At 46.1% G+C, this 21,057-nt stretch overlaps 1 protein-coding gene across 1 annotated transcript; it reads left to right on the top strand.

Annotated features, from left to right (window-relative positions):
- Nucleotides 1-1,975: 1,975 nt before the first annotated feature.
- Nucleotides 1,976-20,270, top strand: LOC119390158 (solute carrier family 13 member 5-like). The gene is made up of 14 exons (XM_037657723.1): nt 1,976-2,087; nt 2,663-2,781; nt 4,757-4,906; nt 5,916-6,031; nt 6,529-6,659; nt 7,415-7,514; nt 8,157-8,288; nt 8,380-8,499; nt 10,849-10,929; nt 12,849-12,956; nt 13,699-13,879; nt 15,190-15,351; nt 16,086-16,223; nt 19,661-20,270. The coding sequence occupies exons 2-14, from the start codon at nt 2,683-2,685 to the stop codon at nt 19,880-19,882; spliced, it is 1,740 nt and encodes a 579-aa protein (XP_037513651.1). The 5' UTR covers nt 1,976-2,087; nt 2,663-2,682; the 3' UTR covers nt 19,883-20,270.
- Nucleotides 20,271-21,057: the final 787 nt, after the last annotated feature.

Raw genomic sequence — 21,057 nt, 5'->3', positions numbered from 1 at the left:
CTTCGCTAAGAGATATTTTCCTTATTAAAATAATAATGCGCTTGAAGGCATAGGCTTGCTCCAGCGAAAACATTTATGTAGTTATGATGTTTCCACCAAGTCTAACACGCGCAGTCTGCCCAAGGGCTAAAACATAAAACAAAAACCATAAACAGTACCGCTACTCTAAAGCTTTAAAGCCAGGAAAAACGTAATAAAGCGGATATTTTTAGTAACGTTCAACTGCATATGTCATTCGGTTGCGGAATTGTACAGCTGTGAGAATGAAGGCTGGAAAAGAAATTTAAGACCTCGCTTTTGAATCGAAGCCATTAAATATAGCACATAACTAGGGTTGTCTGCCCCAACGTGGGAAGTGCCGTCTACGCCTAGCTTTTAGCCAAAAGTCCTTCAGGACCCTTTTTGGGAAACAAAGTTTCGCCACCACCAGTACCAGCATCACATCAGTGCCCTCAAGGCTCATTGCCGTGCAAATAAGACCCATGTCAATCCAGTAAGCTTTTCTTGTTTTCAGTAACTTGAGCTTGCTTGCGCGTTTAGAGGCCACGGGTAAGTGGTTTAGCTCAACAGCAACAGCGTGCGTGCTGTCAAGGGCGCACATAAAAGCTAACTGCCCCCGTAAAAGTTGCACGACGCGTTTTTGTAGCCGCACTAATTCGCCTCACTTAGATGCCTCTGTGTGGCATCTTTTGGCAGCTTCTTTAATTGCTCGTCCTTGTTATGATTGCCAGGTCGTTGAGTCGCCTCTATTTTAGTCTGTGGTCAATGAGTCCGGCCGGAAAAGTAACACATGTAAGCTTTTATTGATGTCCCCCTCGCGCTTGGAAGGAGGCCACAAGTTCGAACATGGGTATTACTTGAACATCAGATATAATGCGTTGCATTTTACGTTAGTGTAGATACCTGCTTTTGTGGTGAAGTGTTTGAGTCAGCGCAGCATTTCACAGCCCGGACAAGTAAAACACATCGTTATCTTGGCGAACTGGTAAACGGGTAAAAAAAAAAACACTTCAATCTTGTTGCACCAGTTCATTTCTTTATAGAGTCTAACGTGCTTTGAATGAAAAAGGGCATTTGACAAAGTATTAGTCATTGTTTTAAGCTTCTTGCGTCGAAACATCTTCAGCTGGTTGCTCCCATCTTTAGCAAAGCTGATCGATTCTTCGCCTATCTTACAAACTCAATAAACCGCTCTTGCACATCCGATAAAGCATTGCCTCATCGAAGAGACGCACATAAAATCGGAGTGATAAGTGACAACTGCAACAAAGCATCCCACAACTTCATGCTGCTTATTTATTTATTTTTTTTGGTTATAACAGTGCCTTCTGGTAGGGAAAGGGCGTTATATCAGGTGTAAGTAGAATAGCAACACGGCAAAAATGAAATGTCAACTCATACAAAAAATTAAACGAGACAATAAATACGCAAGACAACATATTTTTTTTTTTCAAATGGAGGTTGCCTTCCTGAGAAATCCGCACGGAGTGCCTTCTTTGCGCTACAAGCAAGAGGATGAAAAGACTTCCATCTCATGTCGTATGTTGAATAACGTTGTCTGAGCTGGTGCGCTCCAGCCCGCCACTCTTCTTTGAAAAGGAGGAGTGAGAGAAGGTTAAGTTTAGTGAAAAATTACGGTTAAGGTAAACAAAGGACTGACCGCGGATACATGTGCACCTCTCAAAATAATACTCGCACAGAAGTGCCCCGACATAGTTGCGAGCGCAGTGTGCAGGATCGCTGCTATAGGACATTAGCGGCGCTCCATTGCCGTGGTGCGGACGTCAGCACCTGCTGGAGCCCTGTTACCATTGCCCTTTGACTGCAGTGAGTCACTGCCTGATAATTTCATCGTAACTTTTGCGTCTATTTGGAACAAACTGGCTCTCTCTCGAGTGAGAGAGAAATGCAGAGCACGCTCTCGGGCTTCGCCGAACAGGTACTATAACACAGTGATAAGCTGTAAGTGTGTGAGGTGTAGATGCTTGACCTGTCGTAAACGCTGGGTAGGTCGACAACGGACCAGACTTCCCTAACCGGTAGCATTTCCTTCAGTGACCCGTGCACTTATTTCTATAGCAAGCAAGGTAAGTAGCCCTTTGGTGCGAGTTGGCATTGCGATATGCATCTGAGGTCGTGTGTTTTCAGTGTAAAGGATGTTCGAGTTCAGTAGCAATAAAAAGAACCTTGTAGAGAGAGTAAACGTCTAAAATGAAATGTGAGGGTTCCTTCAAACATTTACTTTAACTTTGCCTCGGCCCTTAAATCTTCTGGTTATCCTTGTTCCTTTAAGCGGGTTTGGCAAAGGTGTTATTTTAAGTGTTTTCGTGCCGCACCCAGCAATAGTAGGCAAACATTTTATTGGGATAGTCTTTGTATGGATATGGAGACGTATTCACTTTATAAGCGCAACCGCTATCGAGTTGTGCCACAGCGGGAGCGTGCAGAATAAGCGTATGGAAGGTTAAAGGGTGTTCACAGAGGCGCATAGTGCGTTTCGCCGCACAAACTGTCTGAGCGAAGTGGTCGCACACTGAATGCTTTCATTTCTAATTATTTGCGTCCGATGAAGCGGTAATAGTAAGCCGTGAGCTAAATTACCGCTACCATGGCTTAATGTCTTTGCGCGAACTGATTTTACGAGTGTTTCGACGTCTTGCAGGTGGCAGTATTCTCGGTATCATGTCCATCATCAAAACAATCCGGTTTCGCTGGAGATTCATCTCGATATTTGCGGCGCCGGTGCTTTTACTTCCACTGGGATTCGCCATCGGACGAAAGGTGTGTGTCCGCAATCTCACTCTCAAGGGTGACGATTATTGTTCGCGCAAGTTAGACGAGGAGTGGATGATGTCTTTCTGCTCAAGTATATCCCTGCAGGCCCTTATAATTACGCAACCCTATTGCTCTAAGAACCGTCGACCGAGCATCATAAGGAAAGTGGCTGCGTTGGAGGATCTTGTTGATGCCAGGTGTATCTAGACTTTCTAGGTAGCGGAAACTAGCACGCCTTCCTTCCTCAATAGCAGACTTCTCTCTATCCATCTATCTATCTTGCGAGGTGTGTAGACATCGTCTTATCAGTTCCCATCTCTTCAATGTCCCTCCCCTCAACTACCGAAGAAAACAACAAGAAAACAGTAGTGAAAACCTTTCTTTTTTTTTTTTGCTGTCGTGAATTAGGGCACGCATGCCTTTTTAAAGCTTACAGTGTTGGCGCAAGAAATAGTGGTGTCTGCTTTGTGGTAGCCTTTCTTCACTTACATTTTGGATCGCTACGACTGCTTATAATCAGTTGCTCGTACCGTGGAAGCTGTCAGCTACCTGATAATTGCCTTACCAGCACTCATTAACTTCCAGGTTAGTTGACTGTTTGGTTGTATTTTTTAGCGGCGAAGCTCCTTCAAGCGGCACCCGTTCGTCCCCGTCGTAGTGCGTTACCAGCCGTAACGCTAGTACCAGATCTTGGCCTCCAAGGTGGTGCCGGTGGGAGATTTCTCCTGTGCGTTGTTGAACAATAAAAAATTCGCAGCGTGCGCGTTAACTAAAAGCCGAATTCTTCTGTCTCTCATTCCCCATTAGCAGCCATTGGCATGTTCCAGTAGGAAACGTTAGTAAAAGTAGAAGTGTAAGTGTTAGCTAAAAGCCGACTTCTTCTGTCTCTCATTCCCATTAGCAGCCATTGTTTACCTCCAAGGTAGTGCCTGGTGAGATTTCTCCTGTGCGTGATTAAACAACAAAAATTTTGTTCAGAACGCCGTTGATTGATGAAATAAACCAACGAAAGACGCCAGATGTTTTCTAAAAGCAAAACGAAAAGACGCCAGATGTTTCTAAAGCAAAACGAAAAGACGCCAGCTGCTTAACGAAAGACGCCAGGTGTTTTCTAAAGCAATGGTTGTCTAAACAATGAAAATTCACAGCGTACATGTAAAATTAAAGTGAGCTGCAAGTCGTCATAACTTTCATCGAACCTTCAGTATAAACGCGCCCGATCTCACGTCGGTGATGATGTACTGGGCAGAATTCACGGAAGATTCACGGTTTACCGATGAACCATCCGCAGCTTCGCCCACTCATCATCATTCACTCCGTGGATATGCTGTGATTTTTTTAGTATCATGCACGCGAGAGCAAATCATACTTACTCTATTGACTGGTTTGTACAACCAACTGTTAGAAGTATGTAATATGTGCGTCCGTTATATGGAGTATACTAATCATATTTCCCTCAGAGCTTAGTAACCACGCATTAATTATCTAGCGATAGCACGTTTTTAGTAAGGTCGCCACTGGTTAGTGTCGCCACGTTTAAAGCCTTTTTTTTACGTTATATGTCTACTTTGCAGAAATTACGATAGCGAAAACACGGTTGATAGAAACGTCTGACCGTATCATTCCAAAGGCAACTGCCTTCATTGGGCTGATGCATGCGAGGTGGCGCCGCAGTAGCACGCAGTAGCAAACTCGTAAGCTTCATGAGCAAGAAATTTTGCATATGTGTCTTGCTAGAAAAAATTTTCAACAGGTCCCTGACGCGGTGATAGGTGCGCAAAACTGTTTAGTGTCAGCGTCGCTATGCGTGGAAAAGACGTGAACGTACGATCACGTAATATTTGAGTAAAGGTTTTACGTGTATAAGGTTTATTTTCTTCTAGAGAGAGATTCCGGGTTTCCACTCTACACTGCCCCTCCCCCTCTGTAATACTGTTCGTCTCTTGTCTGTGCGTACGTTTATTTCTCTCTTTTTTGCAAGGCGGGATGGTGTGCCTTCGTAGTCATCTGGATGGCGTTCTATTGGGTGACAGAAGTTATCCCCCTGGCAATAACGTCACTCATGCCGCTCGTGTTGTTTCCTCTGCTTGGTATTCTCTCATCCCAACGGGTAGCATCGTTTTATTTAAACGTAAGTGAAATTTTATTATGCAATAATTGAACGAGTACTGTGTTTTCTGACTGTATTTACGGACAGAAGCGGGAGTACCCTCAGCAACACGGTCGACTTGTTTCACATCCGACACATCGATCAGTTGCTTCGTCCTTCTAAAACCTTGTTTCCTTGATCTTGTTGCTGGTGTTGTTTGCGTTGTCAAAAGAGAATTTACTCCTGTGTGCAATGCTTGTACATTTTGTTTAGGGTTGGCATTGTGTTAAAAAGGTTTCGTTAAGTAGCATACTGCTCATGCAGCTCGTCTTACAGGCGTTCGTCAGACAACGCACAAATAAATGTCGATTGTACCTGCCCCAGGAACTTAGGCGAGCAATCTTTGTCTTAAACTCTAGCTGCGCCACTAGACTCATTAAACCATGAAGACCTTCATTGTTCCTGTGACCCAAACTAATCATTAAAAGTTTTATACATCTTATTTGTTTGCACGATTAGAATAAGCTATTTCGTCCTTGTCATTATTCAACTTTGCTATGCCTATGAGTCACGTAATAAGCGACTACTCCGAGATGTGTAGACATGCTGCTCCTGTATTACTTGATACTCAAAGCACCGTTCCTTTATTTGCACATTTTGTGCACAACGGGCCACCATATTGCTGCATTGCCATCTTGTGAAGAGTCGGTACCACGTTCGTGCTTTTAATCCCATGCTTCTCCTTCGCAAAAGATATAAACATTGATTGATTGATTGATTGATTGATTGATTGATTGATTGATTGATTGATTGATTGATTGATTGATTGATTGATTGATTGATTGATTGATTGATTGATTGATTGATCCTCGCTGATGCTTCTTCTGTTTCGCTACACAACTGATTACCGGAGTTCCATTCGTATGTCCGAAGAACACCTCGCTTGCAGATATTAAACAAAAGAGAGAAAAAAAACACTGGTGCCAAACACTGCTGCCAATTATTATTAAACCTGAACTACATCCCGCGAATTTTGCATGCGCCTGTGCAGGACATCGGAATAATCTTGGTGTGCGCCATGATGCTGGGAGTGGCCGTAGAAACAAGCAACTTGCACAAAAGGATTGCGCTCAAGTCCATACTTGCCGTAGGAACAAGTAATCGCAGGTACATACGGTAATTGTCTGGAAATTTCACGCACAGAAAATCTCTAACCTATGCAATGCTGGGGCCGTGAGCGGTGAACACCTGTCAGATAGCGTCGTCCATGTGCACAGTACTGTGAGTGGACCGGTACAGCATGTTCATAGGCAATTCTGACAGTGGTGTTTTAGTTATTACGAAAAAGATCAAGACTAAAATATATTTATTTTGTACACTACACCGATATACGAGAATCAAGAAACCTTTAAAGCAGCACATTACTATAGGTACGCTTTTCTCATTTGCGATGATAGGCGTAGGCGCAACTCGTACTCTACATAAAAGAAACTGCAGGTTTTACACATGATTCTATAAGTCTATGCGTTCTCTTTAGCTGGCTTCACGTTTATTTTTTATTATAGCATGGCGTCTGCGAAATGCTTTCATTTCTCTTCTATATTTTCGGCTTGTTGTAATAGACAAGAAATATTCTATTGAGGATTTTTTTTTCTTTCATTTAGGCTCTTGCTGGGATTAATGCTGGTGACGATGTTCCTGTCGATGTGGACCCCCAACATTTCCACAGCATCCATCATGATTCCCATCGCCATGGCCGTTGTCGACCAGATAAGGGACAGCTCGGCCACAGAGTGTGCGTGGAGTGGGCTAACCTCTGCAGCAAGTACCGCGTGTCATGAACGAAATGCGATAATCCAAGCATGCCACCTTCCGTGCCTCGCGCGCCTAATGATGACATTACAGTAACCGTATTGATCATAAAGTTGTGAGTGTGCGTATTTCTCACGCAAAATACTGCTGGAGCATGGTTCATTTAATCCTGTGGCTTTACGTGACGAAACCACAATACGATTATGAGGCGCGCCGTAGGAGCGCCTTCGAAACTATGTAGAAGACCTGGGATTTCTTAATGTTCATTGGGGGGCATTCGAAGATTGCAATGACAACATTTAGCGCTAATAATGATGAGCCAATGAAACGTCGCTTGGCCGGGCGCTGCTGAAAAATTTCTTCACTTGACGAAAGAAATCGTAAGCTACACTAGGATGTGCAAGATGGCAACTTCGCGCAAATCCTGACATGACTTCTTGTTATCTTTTTCGGGTGTTTAATGAGTGGTTCGGGCATGTCGTTTCTTATCAGCACCTCATGCACACGCTATAGCTTCACTTGTACTCGCTATATTTGCTTTGCGACGTAATTGCTCTGCCGTCGTGTTATCTTTCTTCGGTTGCTACTTAAAGAGAATCCACCGATTTTCTTTCTTCAGTGCTATTTCAAGGAAATAAACAATAGTTCTGCTTGTTTAAACACCTTGTTTGTGGTTGCCATCGATTATGTTCAGACGGCTACAATATAATGTATTTATTGCACCGTTTTCTCTTTCAGGCATTGGCATACGTGTGCAAGAGATAGGTTCCGATCAGAAGCGGCTAATAGAGGACCGCGAAAGGGCTGTTGCAGTTATGCAAGAAGATATAGCACCCAGGTAGGGCTGCTTCAGGTTGACCTTCTTTTTTTTAGCTATCGAACTATAGTGCTGCTCGCATATGTCAAAAACGCACGGTTCCGTATGCTTTTGCTTAAGACGACTCGAATGCAAAACCCATCGACGTCTTCTCCTTTTTCTTCTGATTCGGTTGTACAGATCCCCCCCCCCCCTTGAAAGCTTTCTGCACATCTCGTGGTTTTCCAAAGCCTCTGGGATCGGCCCATCTTTGACCAAGTGACGATGTCAAGTGGTGACGTCATAATGCGACATAAGAGTGACATCATGATGACGTTACAATTTTTGCGACCGGTGACGTTATGACCTGATAATTTTTTGCCTCCCTCGAGTGTACGCCGGGTCCGACGGTCAATTTTCGCGTTTGATGAGGGATCTAAGGCTTTCGCCTTAATACTGGAACAAACCTTAGAAATTATAGCGTCGATGTCGACTTCCGAACGAAGCGGCGCTCTCCCTATTGTCCTTGGTGTTCTCTTTTTGCCTGGCCACACGTCTGGTTACACATCTGGTTCACTACCCCACTGCGCAGTGTAGCAAACCAAACGTGTGCCTCGTTCCCATTCCTACATCTGCTATCTATCACTCTGAAATTGTACTTGGCTTCTCCCACCCTGTTGCCAGGACGGACGACAAACGTACCAGGCTGCTTCGAAATACGATGGTGCTGGGCGTGTCCTTCGCAACCAGCTTAGGTGGCACAGGCACGCTCATCGGAACGGGTCCGAATGCCGTCCTCATGGGGATCTTCGACGAGTAAGTGCTCGCCTATTTCCACGCACCGACGATAGCATATCACTCGTACTTTGTGCGCTTTGGCTCACGGTGTTCATGCACAAAAATCTAGCTTGTTTCCAGGTTCCACCGAGATCACATTCGTCACGTGGTTCCTGTACAACGCACCGACGATGCTCATATGTACCTTCCTGACCTGGGCGTACATGCAGTGGAACGCCAGAGAAGCAATGTGAGTTTATAAAATGAAAACTTGAGATATTTCTTAAGGCCAAGGAAAATTGCTTGATTCAGCGCCTTATGCGTATTCGCCTGAAGCGACTGCAATGACAACTAGCCATGAGCTCTACAACTAAACACGGGATCACTCAAAAGTTAAGGCTTTACTCATAGGCGCAAGATTGTCTGTAATCGCCCATTTCAAGCTAGGCAGCCTCTGTTCACGCAGCTGAGGTATCCGCTTTGCCGTGTTGCCCCGCTGTTTGTATTCTGGAAGTACGTCCTCCACATTTGACATCCCTCCCGACGATAAGAAGAGAAATTTATTATGTTTTACTACCACCGTCTACATGGCCGGGGTTTTGTTTAATTTCAAGAAATATTGGAACACTCACAGCGCTCTTTGTAAGATTCGTTTTCAAATGTCCTGCTGTATAGATAGATAAAAGCGAAGGAAAGGCAGGGAGGTTAACCAGGTTGCACCCGGTTTGCTACCCTACACGGGGGAGGGGGAAGGGGAGAAAAAGAATAGAGAGAGAGCAAGGAGGAAAGAAGGAACAAGTAATACGCGCACTGTGTTCACCGCACACACACAGACAGTCACAACCGAGAAATATTTGACATCGCTTCCTCTGCGGTTGTCTAGAAGTAGGCGTTAAAAAAGGCTTGCAAGGACTGGCTCCAAGGAATCCAGAACTTGCAGAGCACATTGAGCTGACGGAGTTGTCATTCCGTTGAGGAGAGTGCGCATCGTGGTCATGAGAGACCTCAACACAGCGAGGACTTGTAGGTTTTTGTCGTGGCAATCATCTGTGGACGATGATGTACATTGCGGGCCATTCTGCATCGGCTCTTTATGACTGCGCAGTGGTGGCAGTGAGGGCCACGCGACATCCGCCGCCGCTTTCAAAGCCTCTGCGTCTTTTCGGCTCTCCGACTGTGATGCAGTGGGCGGTGGTGGTGGCGGCAGTGGTGGTAGCTGTCGCTTCGGAGAAGTCTGACGGTCTGTCGGAGTAGGAGATCGCGTTGTCCGTCCAGATCGCGCCGCAGTAGCCTTAGACGGTCGTCGCCGTCGCGAGCGTCGTTGTCTATTTCTCACCACATCAGCGGCCTCTTTGTGCGTTGAGCCGTCCCGTACCATCTGTCTCATGACGCTCCATTCCTTTTTCACCAATGGACAGTCCCTTGATGAGGCTTCGTGTGATCCATGGCAGTTGGTACATTTCAGGACAGTTGCTCGGCAGGATTCCGCATTGTGTGGCTCTGCACAGCGGGGGCAAATCGCCACGTTCCTGCAAACTCCGCTCACATGACCCATTTTTTGACATTTACGGCACTGGAGTGGTCGTGGTGTAAATGGACGGACCACGTGACGAAAGTGTCCGACCTTCACGTGGGATGGCAATATGTCGCCTTTGAAGACAATCTTTACGCAACGCGAGTTGCCCAGACGTGAGACTAGGACTATGTTGCTATGATCACTAACTTCCTTGATGAGCATTGGAAGGTCGCCACAAGGAATGGAGATGTCGACATCGTATATGACGCCTACCACCATGTCCTTGTTAAGTGGAAGGTGAGCTCTAACCTTTATACCGTCGAAGTCTGTGACCCTGGTCAGAGCAAGCAGAGATGCCTGGTGTATAACATCGATGGCCAAGACATTCTTGCGGGGGTTGACTCGAACATCCTTGATTTCGTTTGGAGCCAGAGACTCGAGTTTCCTCGAGATGGTCTGCCGATTCAGGTGTCTCAGATTGTCCGATGGCGTAACAGGCACAAATAAGACGGTGTAGTTCGTTGAAGCCACCTTCGGCTTCACAGTAGATGCGGTTGAAGCTGATGAAGCACCCATAGATCTTCGTTTTGGTTTACGACTGTAAACAGGCGTGAATCCATCGTCGGAATCGTCACTGCTCGCCGAATACAGTTCGGTGGACTCACTGTCGGCGTCGCTGAGTTCGCTGTTCCGTTTCCTCGAGGGGCCCGCCGACGGCGGAGGCATGCCTGGAGGGTGTGGAAGCCAGTCTACTTCCAGTGTAGCCAAATAAAATACCGATGGCTACGCGAGGAACATGACAAATCACCAAAAACTGTCAACCGGTAAACAAAGCGCTGTGCAAGAGGCACACTTCGTCGTCGTCGTCTCTTCTCTTACTACTTTGTGACTTGAAGAGCACATGTATCGTTGAAATTCTTTATTAATTCCCGAATATTTCATGTCGATAATAAACCAACCATCTAAAGCTATGCTATATCTAGTCGTTCTCACTTAATGCATCGTCAAAGTCTACATGTTATAACAAATAAAAAGGTAGAATTTTTGCCTCTTGAACTTCTTTTTTTCCCTTGAACGCTGCAGGAGAAGCGAAGTGGGCGGGTCTTCAGAAGAAAAAGTTCGGGAAGAGATTGCTTGGCGGTATGAAAAGCTGGGAAAGATCAGGTACGTATACAACTTCTCTGCCCATCACTCATTCCTGCGAACGCGCCGAAGTGAGGCGAGCTGTTGCCTGATGCTGCCTGAAAGAGAATTTAGAGACGCGAAGTGGGCGCATGTCGATTGAATAGCGGAGGACTTGTATTCGGCGTGCGCTTGTAATTTCCTTCGCGCGGAACCAGCCATAAATAGGTTTTAGGGGCGAAGCTCCTTAAGGCGGCACCCGTTCGTCCCTCGTAGTCGTAGTCGTAGTAGTCGTAGTGCGTAACCAGTCTTACGCTTTGACCTCCAAGGTGGTGCCGGTGGGAGATTTTTCCTGTGCGTTGTTGAACAATAAAAAATTCGCAGCGTGCGCGTTAACTAAAAGCCGAATTCTTCTGTCTCTCATTCCCCATTAGCAGCCATTGGCATGTTCCAGTAGGAAACGTTAGTAGAAGTAGAAGTGTAAGTGTTAGCTAAAAGCCGACTTCTTCTGGCTCTCATTCCCATTAGCAGCCATTGTTTACCTCCAAGGTAGTGCCTGGTGAGATTTCTCCTGTGCGTGATTAAACAATAAAAATTTTGTTCAAAACGCCGTTGATTGATGAAATAAACCAACGAAAGACGCCAGATGTTTTGTAAAAGCAAAACGAAAGAACGCCAGATGTTTCTAAAGCAAAACGAAAAGACGCCAGCTGCTTAACGAAAGCCGCCAGATGTTTTCTAAAGCAATGGTTTTCTAAACAATGAAAATTCACAGCGTACATGTAAAATTAAAGTGAGCTGCAAGTCGTCATAACTCATCGAACCTTTAGTATAAACGCGCCCGATCTCACGTCGGTGATGATGTACTGGGCAGAATTCACGGAAGATTCACGGTTTTTTACGCATGGCGAAACTTCTCCTCATTGCAACTTGTGTCCGAGCACCAGAGCCGACTTCAATCACGTCTTTGTGAATTGCCCAAACAAACCCAAGCCCCCGTGGCAAGGGTCAGAACACCAGGAGCGATGGGAGGCTGCTCTGCGCAGCTCACAACCGGAGTTACAGCTCCGGACAGTGGGCTGGGCCAGAGGGGTCGCCGAAGCACAGAAGTGTCCGGCCACCTAGAGCGGCCCGAGGGCTCATCGTCGTCCTGCTTCCGCTTCCCCCCCGCCCCCCCCTTCACATGATTCTTTCACGAATCAATAAAGTTGTTTACCTACCTACCTACCGATGAACCTCCGCAGCTTCGCCCACTCATCATCATTCACTCCGTGGATATGCTGTGATTTTTTTCTTTTATGACGCAAACGCCGTGCTTGTAGGTAAGTCATACAGTTACAAGGTACAACTTATTTATAAGACCGTCCCCCTTTTATACATTTCCTCGCTAACTCCCTTTAAAAACGCACGATATAGGCCTGCGTCAAAATGATCCCTTCCCTCGTTTATATTATGGAGCCGAAAGCACTTAGTGAGGGGACAAAGGGCAACAGTAAGTAGGGGACAAAGGGCAACTTGAAATTTGCAGAAAGGTGCACCCAAGAACAAAGGTTTATGGGACGTTAGATTCACAACAAATGGCAATTTCTGCTCTATTAGTGGGTAATGTTTTTAACCTAGCTGGTGACTGTATATGTTACAATACCAACTACAAGATGGGACATTTACTTGGAGGTTATGTCCTCAGACAAAGCGAGAATATAGCTTGCTCGAACATTTCGTGTCCCGCAGACTTTCGCTGCTGGTTGTAAATCCCTAGTGTCCCGAAAAAGGGATTGCGCGAATGCGTGCGTTTCATTGGCATAACAAATTTGACCATGCTAGTAATCTCGGGACAGATGTCTGTGTTTCAGCAAGCATTATTCTCACTCGACGTGTATACAAAACCTGTTATTATCAATACCCATTGTCAAAATGATTCATTGACAAAAAAGAAATATTCCCTTTTTCTATGTTCCCAGCTTTGCAGAGATAAGCGTGAGCGCACTGATTGTGACAATGACTGTTGCCTGGTTTGCAATGAAACCACAAATATTTCCCGGCTGGGTCGACGCCCTTCCTCACGGAGAGTGAGTATAGTATCCGTCGATCGATTTTACACTTTGACTGTCTCATTCATGGCTCAAATGATCAGCCCGATAATTTATTTTTCAATGTGAGGAATGCTTTAGATATGAAGTGAGAACAAGGTATGCAAAAACGTGTGCGCATAATTATGCACATAGCAATATAATGAAAAAATATAAAAAGGATGTTTTACTTCTGTTTTTATCGCATAGCACGCGTACGCACAAACTATGGTTTCAGAGCGGCGACTATCCAGCCTTTATAAGAAACACCGACTAACAGATCACTCGTTGAATTTCGTTCCTGAAACCAACGCTGATATTTTATCGATTATTTAATTGTTCGAACGCGTTATATTTTAGTGTCGTTGTTTTAGTGCAGTTATCTCAATATAATGCGTTGTATGAAGTCGGTAAACTTGTAATTTCTATTTTCGCTTTTTTGCTGTCCGAGTTGTTTCACAATAATGAAGTGACAATCTGTACTTTCGGTGCCTGAAGAAAGGAGTGGGTAGTCGGTCAAACTGTTGCTCATGCTGCTTCCTTACCGCCTTCACCATCATAACTTTTACAATCTTTGTAGGCCTTTGTGTGACGGGCATTCAGTAGCATACCATAACAACATACCTTGAGTAAGCATTTTGTTTGCGCTGGAAGGACTCGTCCGTCATAATTACACCCTTGCTTCACGTTCATGATGTGCACGGAATAGTCGCATCGCCCAACGTTTCTGTCCTGCTCGCAGACTCGTGAGGCCCAGCGCTCTGGTCGCCCTGATGGCGCTGCTGCTGTTCGTGATACCCAAGGATCCCGGAAACCCGTGGCAGTCGCAGGCCCTCCTTACGTGGGAGGAGGCTGTCCGGGGTGTCAAATGGGGCGTCATGCTTCTCTTGGGAGGAGGCATGAGTCTGTCCGAGGCATGCAAGGTGCATATCAAAGAGAACGCCACAAACACGAGACGGCGGTATTGCGTGTTTCTGGTCTTGAATTGCTTTTTCCTTCCTTCTGGCCTGCGCACTTGTTTCTTTTTAGTACCTTCTATTTCTATATCGATCCTTCTTAAAGAGTAGGTTGACATTGTGCTCCCGTCGGTGGCATTGTTAGCCTGCTTCCTCGGTGGCATTGTTAGCCTGCTTCCTCCTTAGTTCCACCTTTGCCTTTTGTATATGAATGTATTCGTACCTATTCATACCAATGATATTATCAAGAAGAATCGAGCTAAAATGGTTTCACCAACTGTAAAACGGCCAGCGCAAGAACTTATTCGACTAGCGTATGATCTTGATGGCCCTCTGTGCAACCCTGTGGAAAAGATTTTCTCATTATACATCATTCATGTGTTCAGTCACTATTCCCTTACATTCGTGGAGAGCAGTTGTGTATCACGTAATACCTTATATTATTTGTCGCACATGCAGCTACAAAAAATATTGTGATCACAAGCACCAGTACAGTTTTCTTGTTGTGCCATGTTCTAAGCATATCAAGAAGTTCTACGACGCGGGGGATATACTTTACGCATGTGGGTTCATGGCGAGCGCCGAGTAATACATGAAGGCACTAGACAGTTCGAGTTGACACACCACCAAATTATGCGAAACGTTAAGTGACCTTACGTGAGGGTGGGCAGGCAAACTCCTTGAAAAGGCCATTTAAAACAGAATACAACATAAAGTCAGCTCGTATAAGTGCAGTTATCACATGTCAGATAAAATACCCTATAATGTAGCGTTACGTCCCAAAGATAGAGTTGATTCACAAGAGCCAAAATCAGGTCAAGAATAGCTACATGAGTTATAGGTGGTACTAATCGAAATGATTATCAAGGCAATGCAAGCTGATTCCGTCAGAAGAGAGAGAGTACAGCTTCATTAGAGCCCAGTGGAGACGCGGAGGTTGTCCCGTGCCGCCCGGCTACTCCCACGTGGGAACCGGCAGGTCTAAAGGCTCTGTCGCGGACGCGCTGGACGGGCAGGATTTCGTAGAGAATGTTTGTGCTGTGCAGAAGCTGATCCCACTCGGTCTTGCTGCAAGTCGGGCCGAACGATTCGCACTTCCAGGGCATGTGTGCTAGCGTAGCGGCCTACAAAAGTCTTCGCTAATTCGATCCCTTACTCCTCTTCTGAGAACGAGGCCAAATGCTCAATCGTGCCTGCAATCTTATAACTTTATGTTTTACGTTGTGTAGCGCACCAGTATTCGGGAGAGTGATGCCCTTGACCATCGAAATATGCAGCAATCGGGGTTGTCTGCGATGCTGGTGAATAGCATGAAGGGCATGGACGTACTGCCACCTGCTCTCACGGCCTTGCTCTTCTGCTTCGCAACGTCTCTGTTCACGGAGATCACGAGCAACACGGCAACGAGCTCCATCGTGTTACCTTTCGTCTGCGACATGGTAAATATCTGATAACCATGATAACAGATTAACATTGCGATAACACAGCGTATCTCACTCTAAGCTTGACAACCGTAACAACATCAACTTGCTAGACATTTGGAGTCGGACTGTTGTAAAGTCAAGGCGGTAATGCGGGACAGTTGGTTGGGATCACTGTCATTATTTCGGTAGCGCAAAAAATAAGGACGCAGACATAGCTGACAGGACGCTCGTCCTGTCTATGTGTCTTCTCTTGTGTCTGCGTCCTTATTTTTTGCGCTACCAAATGCCAGCGTTGTAAAGCTCCTTCCAGACGCAGCATTCTTGCTTGGTTTTCTGTGCTTATCCCCACACTCATTCTTCTTTATGTGGGTAGTGAAGCGCAATGAAATGCGAGCTAAAGAATAGTGATCATTCATATCACAAAGATGTCTTGCGCCAAAACAGTGATGGAGGCAGGCATCGCCCGTCGAACTTTCGTTGTGCAAGCCTCGCGCAAACATCCGCTATTCAAAACCAACCACGTGATTCACTTGATGCCTCAAACCTCATTCTTTTCACTACGGGGTTGTGGTCTAGTACGCGTTGCGTAAGCAGCTGTGGTATTTCTAAGAGCTCCACTGCTCTTAAAAGGAACTCGGCGGGCCACAGCAAATATAGCTTTGCGTGTTGTAAATGGCTCAGGTGTAGTCGTTGGCCATTAACACGTTGCTATGACGTAATATAATGTTCTCGTGTTGCCAATGGCGCAGGCTATTGTGCTGAGGTTGCACCCCCTCTACCTGGCCATGCCTGCGGTGGTCGCCTGCTCCTTCTCCTTCATCATACCTGCTGGGACTCCGCCGAACGCCCTCGCCTACGAGCTAGCCAAGCTCAGCATTCCGGACATTGTAAGAGCCAAACGATTATACCCTTTATTACATTGGTCGTCGCTTATTACACGCGAATGAGGCATATCGTGAGTGTCGTTATACCCGTGCGCGCACAATGGGATGTCTATTATGGCCGGCTGTACTTTCCAGAAATTTTCGAAGAACCAACTTTACTGTAATGTGTCCCAGTTGCGCTGCCCCGCGTACAAATATATTCAGTCATTTAAACAGGAACGTTCCTTGCGCACCTCTTCGTGTTTTCCTGATCGTGGGTGCTTGGGCTACGTCCTTCTTGCCGAATAGGCCCCTGACAGATCCCTGGACGGTCGAGGAGTCCAATCTCTTTCTCTTTGCAATCGGCAGCCCGATGCGCTGACCATTAGTACCACTCCGCACACATGTTTCATGCGCGAGAACGGCAGCTATTCGCCGCGAGATCGGGCTGCAGGTGGCAGCACCGTCGCCGTGTTAATGTGTATAGGCGGTTGGCGGCACGCGTCCAAATGTACGCAGCGGCACTTCGCTGTGAACGGCTTGAGCCGATTGTCGGCGAAGAAAGCGCGTCGACTGCAGCCTAATGGTGATATATACGCCCTCCATTGCCACGTTAAAGCACGAAGCCGGCCTAACTTTCCTATTACGTGTGAAAGAAGCGCAATCTGCCAGTCAATGGGGCACTGGTCTTCGGTGGCACTCGTGTTTTGCACTGTGCTCGATGTTCTTTCTTGTTTTGTTTGTACGTATTTAGCTTGTTTTCTTCCTATACTACCATACAAATTGTACTGAGCGACTGAGCCAATTATTTGTGCCTTGCTCTAGTGGCTACCAAAGAAAGTTTGTATTTCTGTGTAATTATTTGAAGCAGAAATTTGTGCACTCTAGTATTCTGTTTGCATGAATACGTGTGCCTCTATAGAAGACCGTGGCTTGAGGTCTTTTTTACCGCTAACCGGCCTTTGCAGATGCTAGGTCATGATTTGCGGTATCACAAGGATTTCGAAGTCGCCAACACCTCACGAGATGGTGTAACTTAAATTCTGCATTCACACCTCGACATTTAATACTTCCTTCATTTAGGAAAGCGCCAAATGCACTATGCGATATGCTTGAACGACAAAGTGGCACCCACACGGAAATGATTTTGGCAAATGGAAAGTACGATGATTATACCAAGCGCCAACCTGACACGTGCATGCGCTCGCTTATCATAGTGCATACGAGCCTCGGAAGGCGAAATGCTTGTGTTTATCGTGAAGGCATACGTGCAAGCATCTGATACTGTACAAACACAACAGTTTAAGCCACCCTCTGAGGACGTGCATGACGTTCGCACACATGCGAACGCGGCGTGGCCATCCGATGATGCAAGGAGATATCCACACTACGGGGTTTCGTACGCTCGCCGCTAGGTGCCGACTCTTCTCGATCTCGTGGCCAGTAGTTCTTTACTTCACGCTTTCTTTAGGCACCGCCACCTAGGAGCGGCGCAGTGAATTACTGCATCATGACACTAACAAGCACCGATAGCGTTGCGGGATGTTCTGATCTAAATCTCAACAAGAAAACATTGAAGGACACTAGCCTCAACACTTCGTCAACTGCAGGGGAAGGTAGGGCAGTAGAAGCCGACCTGCGGAGGCGCAGTTCTGTTTCCTTCGTCTGGTGGAGAGGGCGAGAGACCGCGACGGCGGAGGGAAAGCCAAGTACACGAAATCAATGACGCAGAAAGGCAGTTTGCCTTCTTCAGCCCCTGTCACCTGGCTGCATCTGTAACCTGGCTGGCTGCATTCAGAGGCGCAATATAGTCTCCGCCAACAAGGGACCTAACCAAACCTGGCCAACCAATAGATAGTGGGGCAAAAGGAGCGTCACGTCAAGCAGGAACGACTACGGTATATGGGAAACGAAGCTTAGCTAGCTATATGCAGATTCCATCAGGACCCGTTGCATATGTCGGCATTGTTTTGTTTGATTTTTGCATTTGGTTCCTTGGGGACCCAGGTTAAGTTCCATGCATGCACAGAACATGACACGACCTCATGTGAGATGGCCTGCGACAACTTCAGTGCAAGAATTTTTCCGTAACAGGCACAAGCACTCGCCAGACTCCTATAGTTGCTTTGAACACACTGATGGCTGGTATTAGAAGGTAGAATCATCCAGGAGATTAGGAAGCCTCCGATGTCTCGGTTAGCTCCTATGCTTTATACTGGACAACAACACTCTAAAAAAAAGAAAGAGTACACGTTACTCTTTACGGTGAGCCCTGAATTGCCACGTATATTTAAAGAGACACTCTCTTTTGCGTTTCACGACACTCCCACAAGAGTATAATGATCTTGAAAGAGAGTTGACGTGTCTTTTTAAAGAGGGTCATATAAGTGTCGCGTCAGGACTCACAAGAATGAGTCAAATGACCCTCTTTTTTGTTAGAGTGAAGATAAGGGTGCTTTTTGGAAAATCTCAACCCTGTAGAAACCCAGAAGCAGCCTTGATGACAGTTTGCAGTTTGTCGCATTTGTAAAAAAACATGGCTCATCCCTCTGTCATAGGAATCGGTATAACACGAAAGTGAAACGTGTCTTCACAGACGCAGTTGAGCATTTGTTGTGCATTCTTTCGCCCCAAGGGCAAAGGAATGAATGCTACAGCAAAAAAATGTAATGTCACACGAAGAACGGCAAGCAGCTCGAAACTTGCAACGCGCTGCTCAAGAGAAAGGACGCACGGAACGAATATACACAGGATGAGAGCGAAATGTCACCTTTGTAGCTCCTTTCGCAAAAGGGGCCGCTGCAGTGAGCCAAGTGACCTTCGAGCTCTCAACGCAAGACGTACTAACCACCGCGATCGCGAGATAAACGCGCGCACGAGCGACCACGCCCTGTAGAGGCGGGCGCTCGTCGCAATGGCGACGACCTTTAAAGCGCGCTCTCCTTACGCTCTTCGAGCCCTTCGCGCCATCTCGCTAGTGATAACGAAAGCACGCTGTAACGCTGATCTCTGAGTACAGCCACCGACAAATGGTCTATATAAATAGCTCGCCGTTAGCAATGCGAAGAACGTACCGACCGTGGCGGAATCGTTTCGCGCTGCGCGCTCCGGAGCGAGGGTCGTAAGTTCGATTCCCGGAGACATAACTTTTTCTTGTGGTCTTTTTTTCTTTGTCCACTGTTAGTCTTTATATTTTACAACGTCATATCCGTGACAGAAATACGTCAGTGGAGCCGTGGTGGACCCCGGCATAAAATAATTTCGTGTTAATATATAGGAGCGGTTGGTTTGGTTGCAATGTGTTGGACGCACACTGTGACGAACGCTTTCATTAGATTGCAGTACACCTCCAGCTTTCATCCCCCCCATGCTGCCGCCCCCAGCTCACCCCCTTATTTCTCCATAAGAGCGAAACATAGTACAAACCGTCTTTTTAATTGTCATTTTTTGTTTTGTTGCAGGCGAAACCAGGATTCTTCGTCAACCTAATATGCGTGTTCGTGGAAGTAGCTATGATACATGTCTTGGGCTTTCCCATTTTTGGCCTTTCGAGATTTCCGGAATGGGCAGAACATTACAGGGACACTACGATATCAAGCACACCAAGCCAGACCACTATGGGCTTCTTCGCAGAAAGCAGAACAGGCGCCACAGCGAATATAGACAATAGGACATTCTGGTGAACCTGGATGCTTCTGTAGAGATACCAAAAGAGACTGGGCTTGCGATGCACTGTGCGATGGAGTGCAGTTCCTCGCAATGTGCACTGAACAGCAAACGTGCAGAAAAGAACAAAAAGTTGCTTGCAGATGCATTTGCTGGCAGAGAAGTGCGACTGTCTATCTACACGTTCGCCCCTCGCGTTGTGCATTAGAAATAATTATTAGAACTGAGAACGGCCTCATCACTTCGGCGAAGATGCCAACATAACCGTGACCATATCTACAGTCTAAATTATGTTCACTGCATATTGCAACGCCATCTGCAAACTTCAAACCTAATATGCCGCTCACGCATGTCCTAACGGATTCTTACAGACCTTAGCAAAATCCTTCACATTAAAACGAAAGAGAGGACAATAAAAAAGGGGTTCACAGTGGTTAATCAACAAAGTACTACAATTGCATACAGTCTTTATGAATGACGCCCAACGTCCAGGGTTGAACTGGCATTAGCGGTCTGCCGGACTTGATGTAGGAGCGAGAGTTGCGCCCTCAGATCCGAGCTGACGAGTTGTGCCTCCCGCTCAAAACCCTTAATTTTTTTGCCTGCGTCAAGCAACAGAGCGTAGGTGCAACTGTATGTGACTATAGCGAGGACGTCAGTTGACGGCGCTTAAGATTTAATCGAGAGTTTGGTTTACAGCGCGAAGCTTGGTCAAGGACAACGATAAAGACACTTGAATATGCAGTCCCTGTCTTTTATGGTCATCCACGTTTAACTTTCGCGCTATAAGCCTAAGAGTGTGTATCATCAACGCGCGCAAATAGTCACCCAATTATGTTAATTTTTAATTCGATAGCGATTTACATGCCAGAAGCATGATATTATCATGAGGCATGCTCCGATTGAGTACGTTTGACCACTTGGGGTTTTTTTAAACTGAACAGCAAAGTAACTACACAGGTATTCTTGAATTTCGGCCCCATCGAAACGCGGCTGCTGCAGTCGGGAATTGAAGCCGCGTCCTCAAATGTAGCGGTGCGACACTACTGCCGCTATTCACGGATTTTTTTTTTTATTTTGAGCGAACACGGGGAGCTGTATGACTAACTGATAAAGTAGTATGAACAAAGTATTAACCCAAGAGATAGTAATGATTCTAAAAGTAGAATGTACAAATTAAAAGTTTCATGTA

This window comes from Rhipicephalus sanguineus, chromosome 4, assembly GCF_013339695.2.
Source record: "Rhipicephalus sanguineus isolate Rsan-2018 chromosome 4, BIME_Rsan_1.4, whole genome shotgun sequence".
Lineage (NCBI taxonomy): Eukaryota > Metazoa > Arthropoda > Arachnida > Ixodida > Ixodidae > Rhipicephalus > Rhipicephalus sanguineus.
This window is presented reverse-complemented; position numbering and strand designations above follow the sequence as displayed.

Bases quoted from the DNA above. Each gene is read 5' to 3' on its own strand.
- LOC119390158 (XM_037657723.1), top strand. From the start codon at position 2,683: ATGTCCATCATCAAAACAATCCGGTTTCGCTGGAGATTCATCTCGATA. The intron at 6,660-7,414 runs GTGCGTGGAGTG...TTTCTCTTTCAG, and splicing joins GGACAGCTCGGCCACAGAGT to GCATTGGCATACGTGTGCAA. The intron at 8,500-10,848 runs GTGAGTTTATAA...TGAACGCTGCAG, and splicing joins TGGAACGCCAGAGAAGCAAT to GAGAAGCGAAGTGGGCGGGT.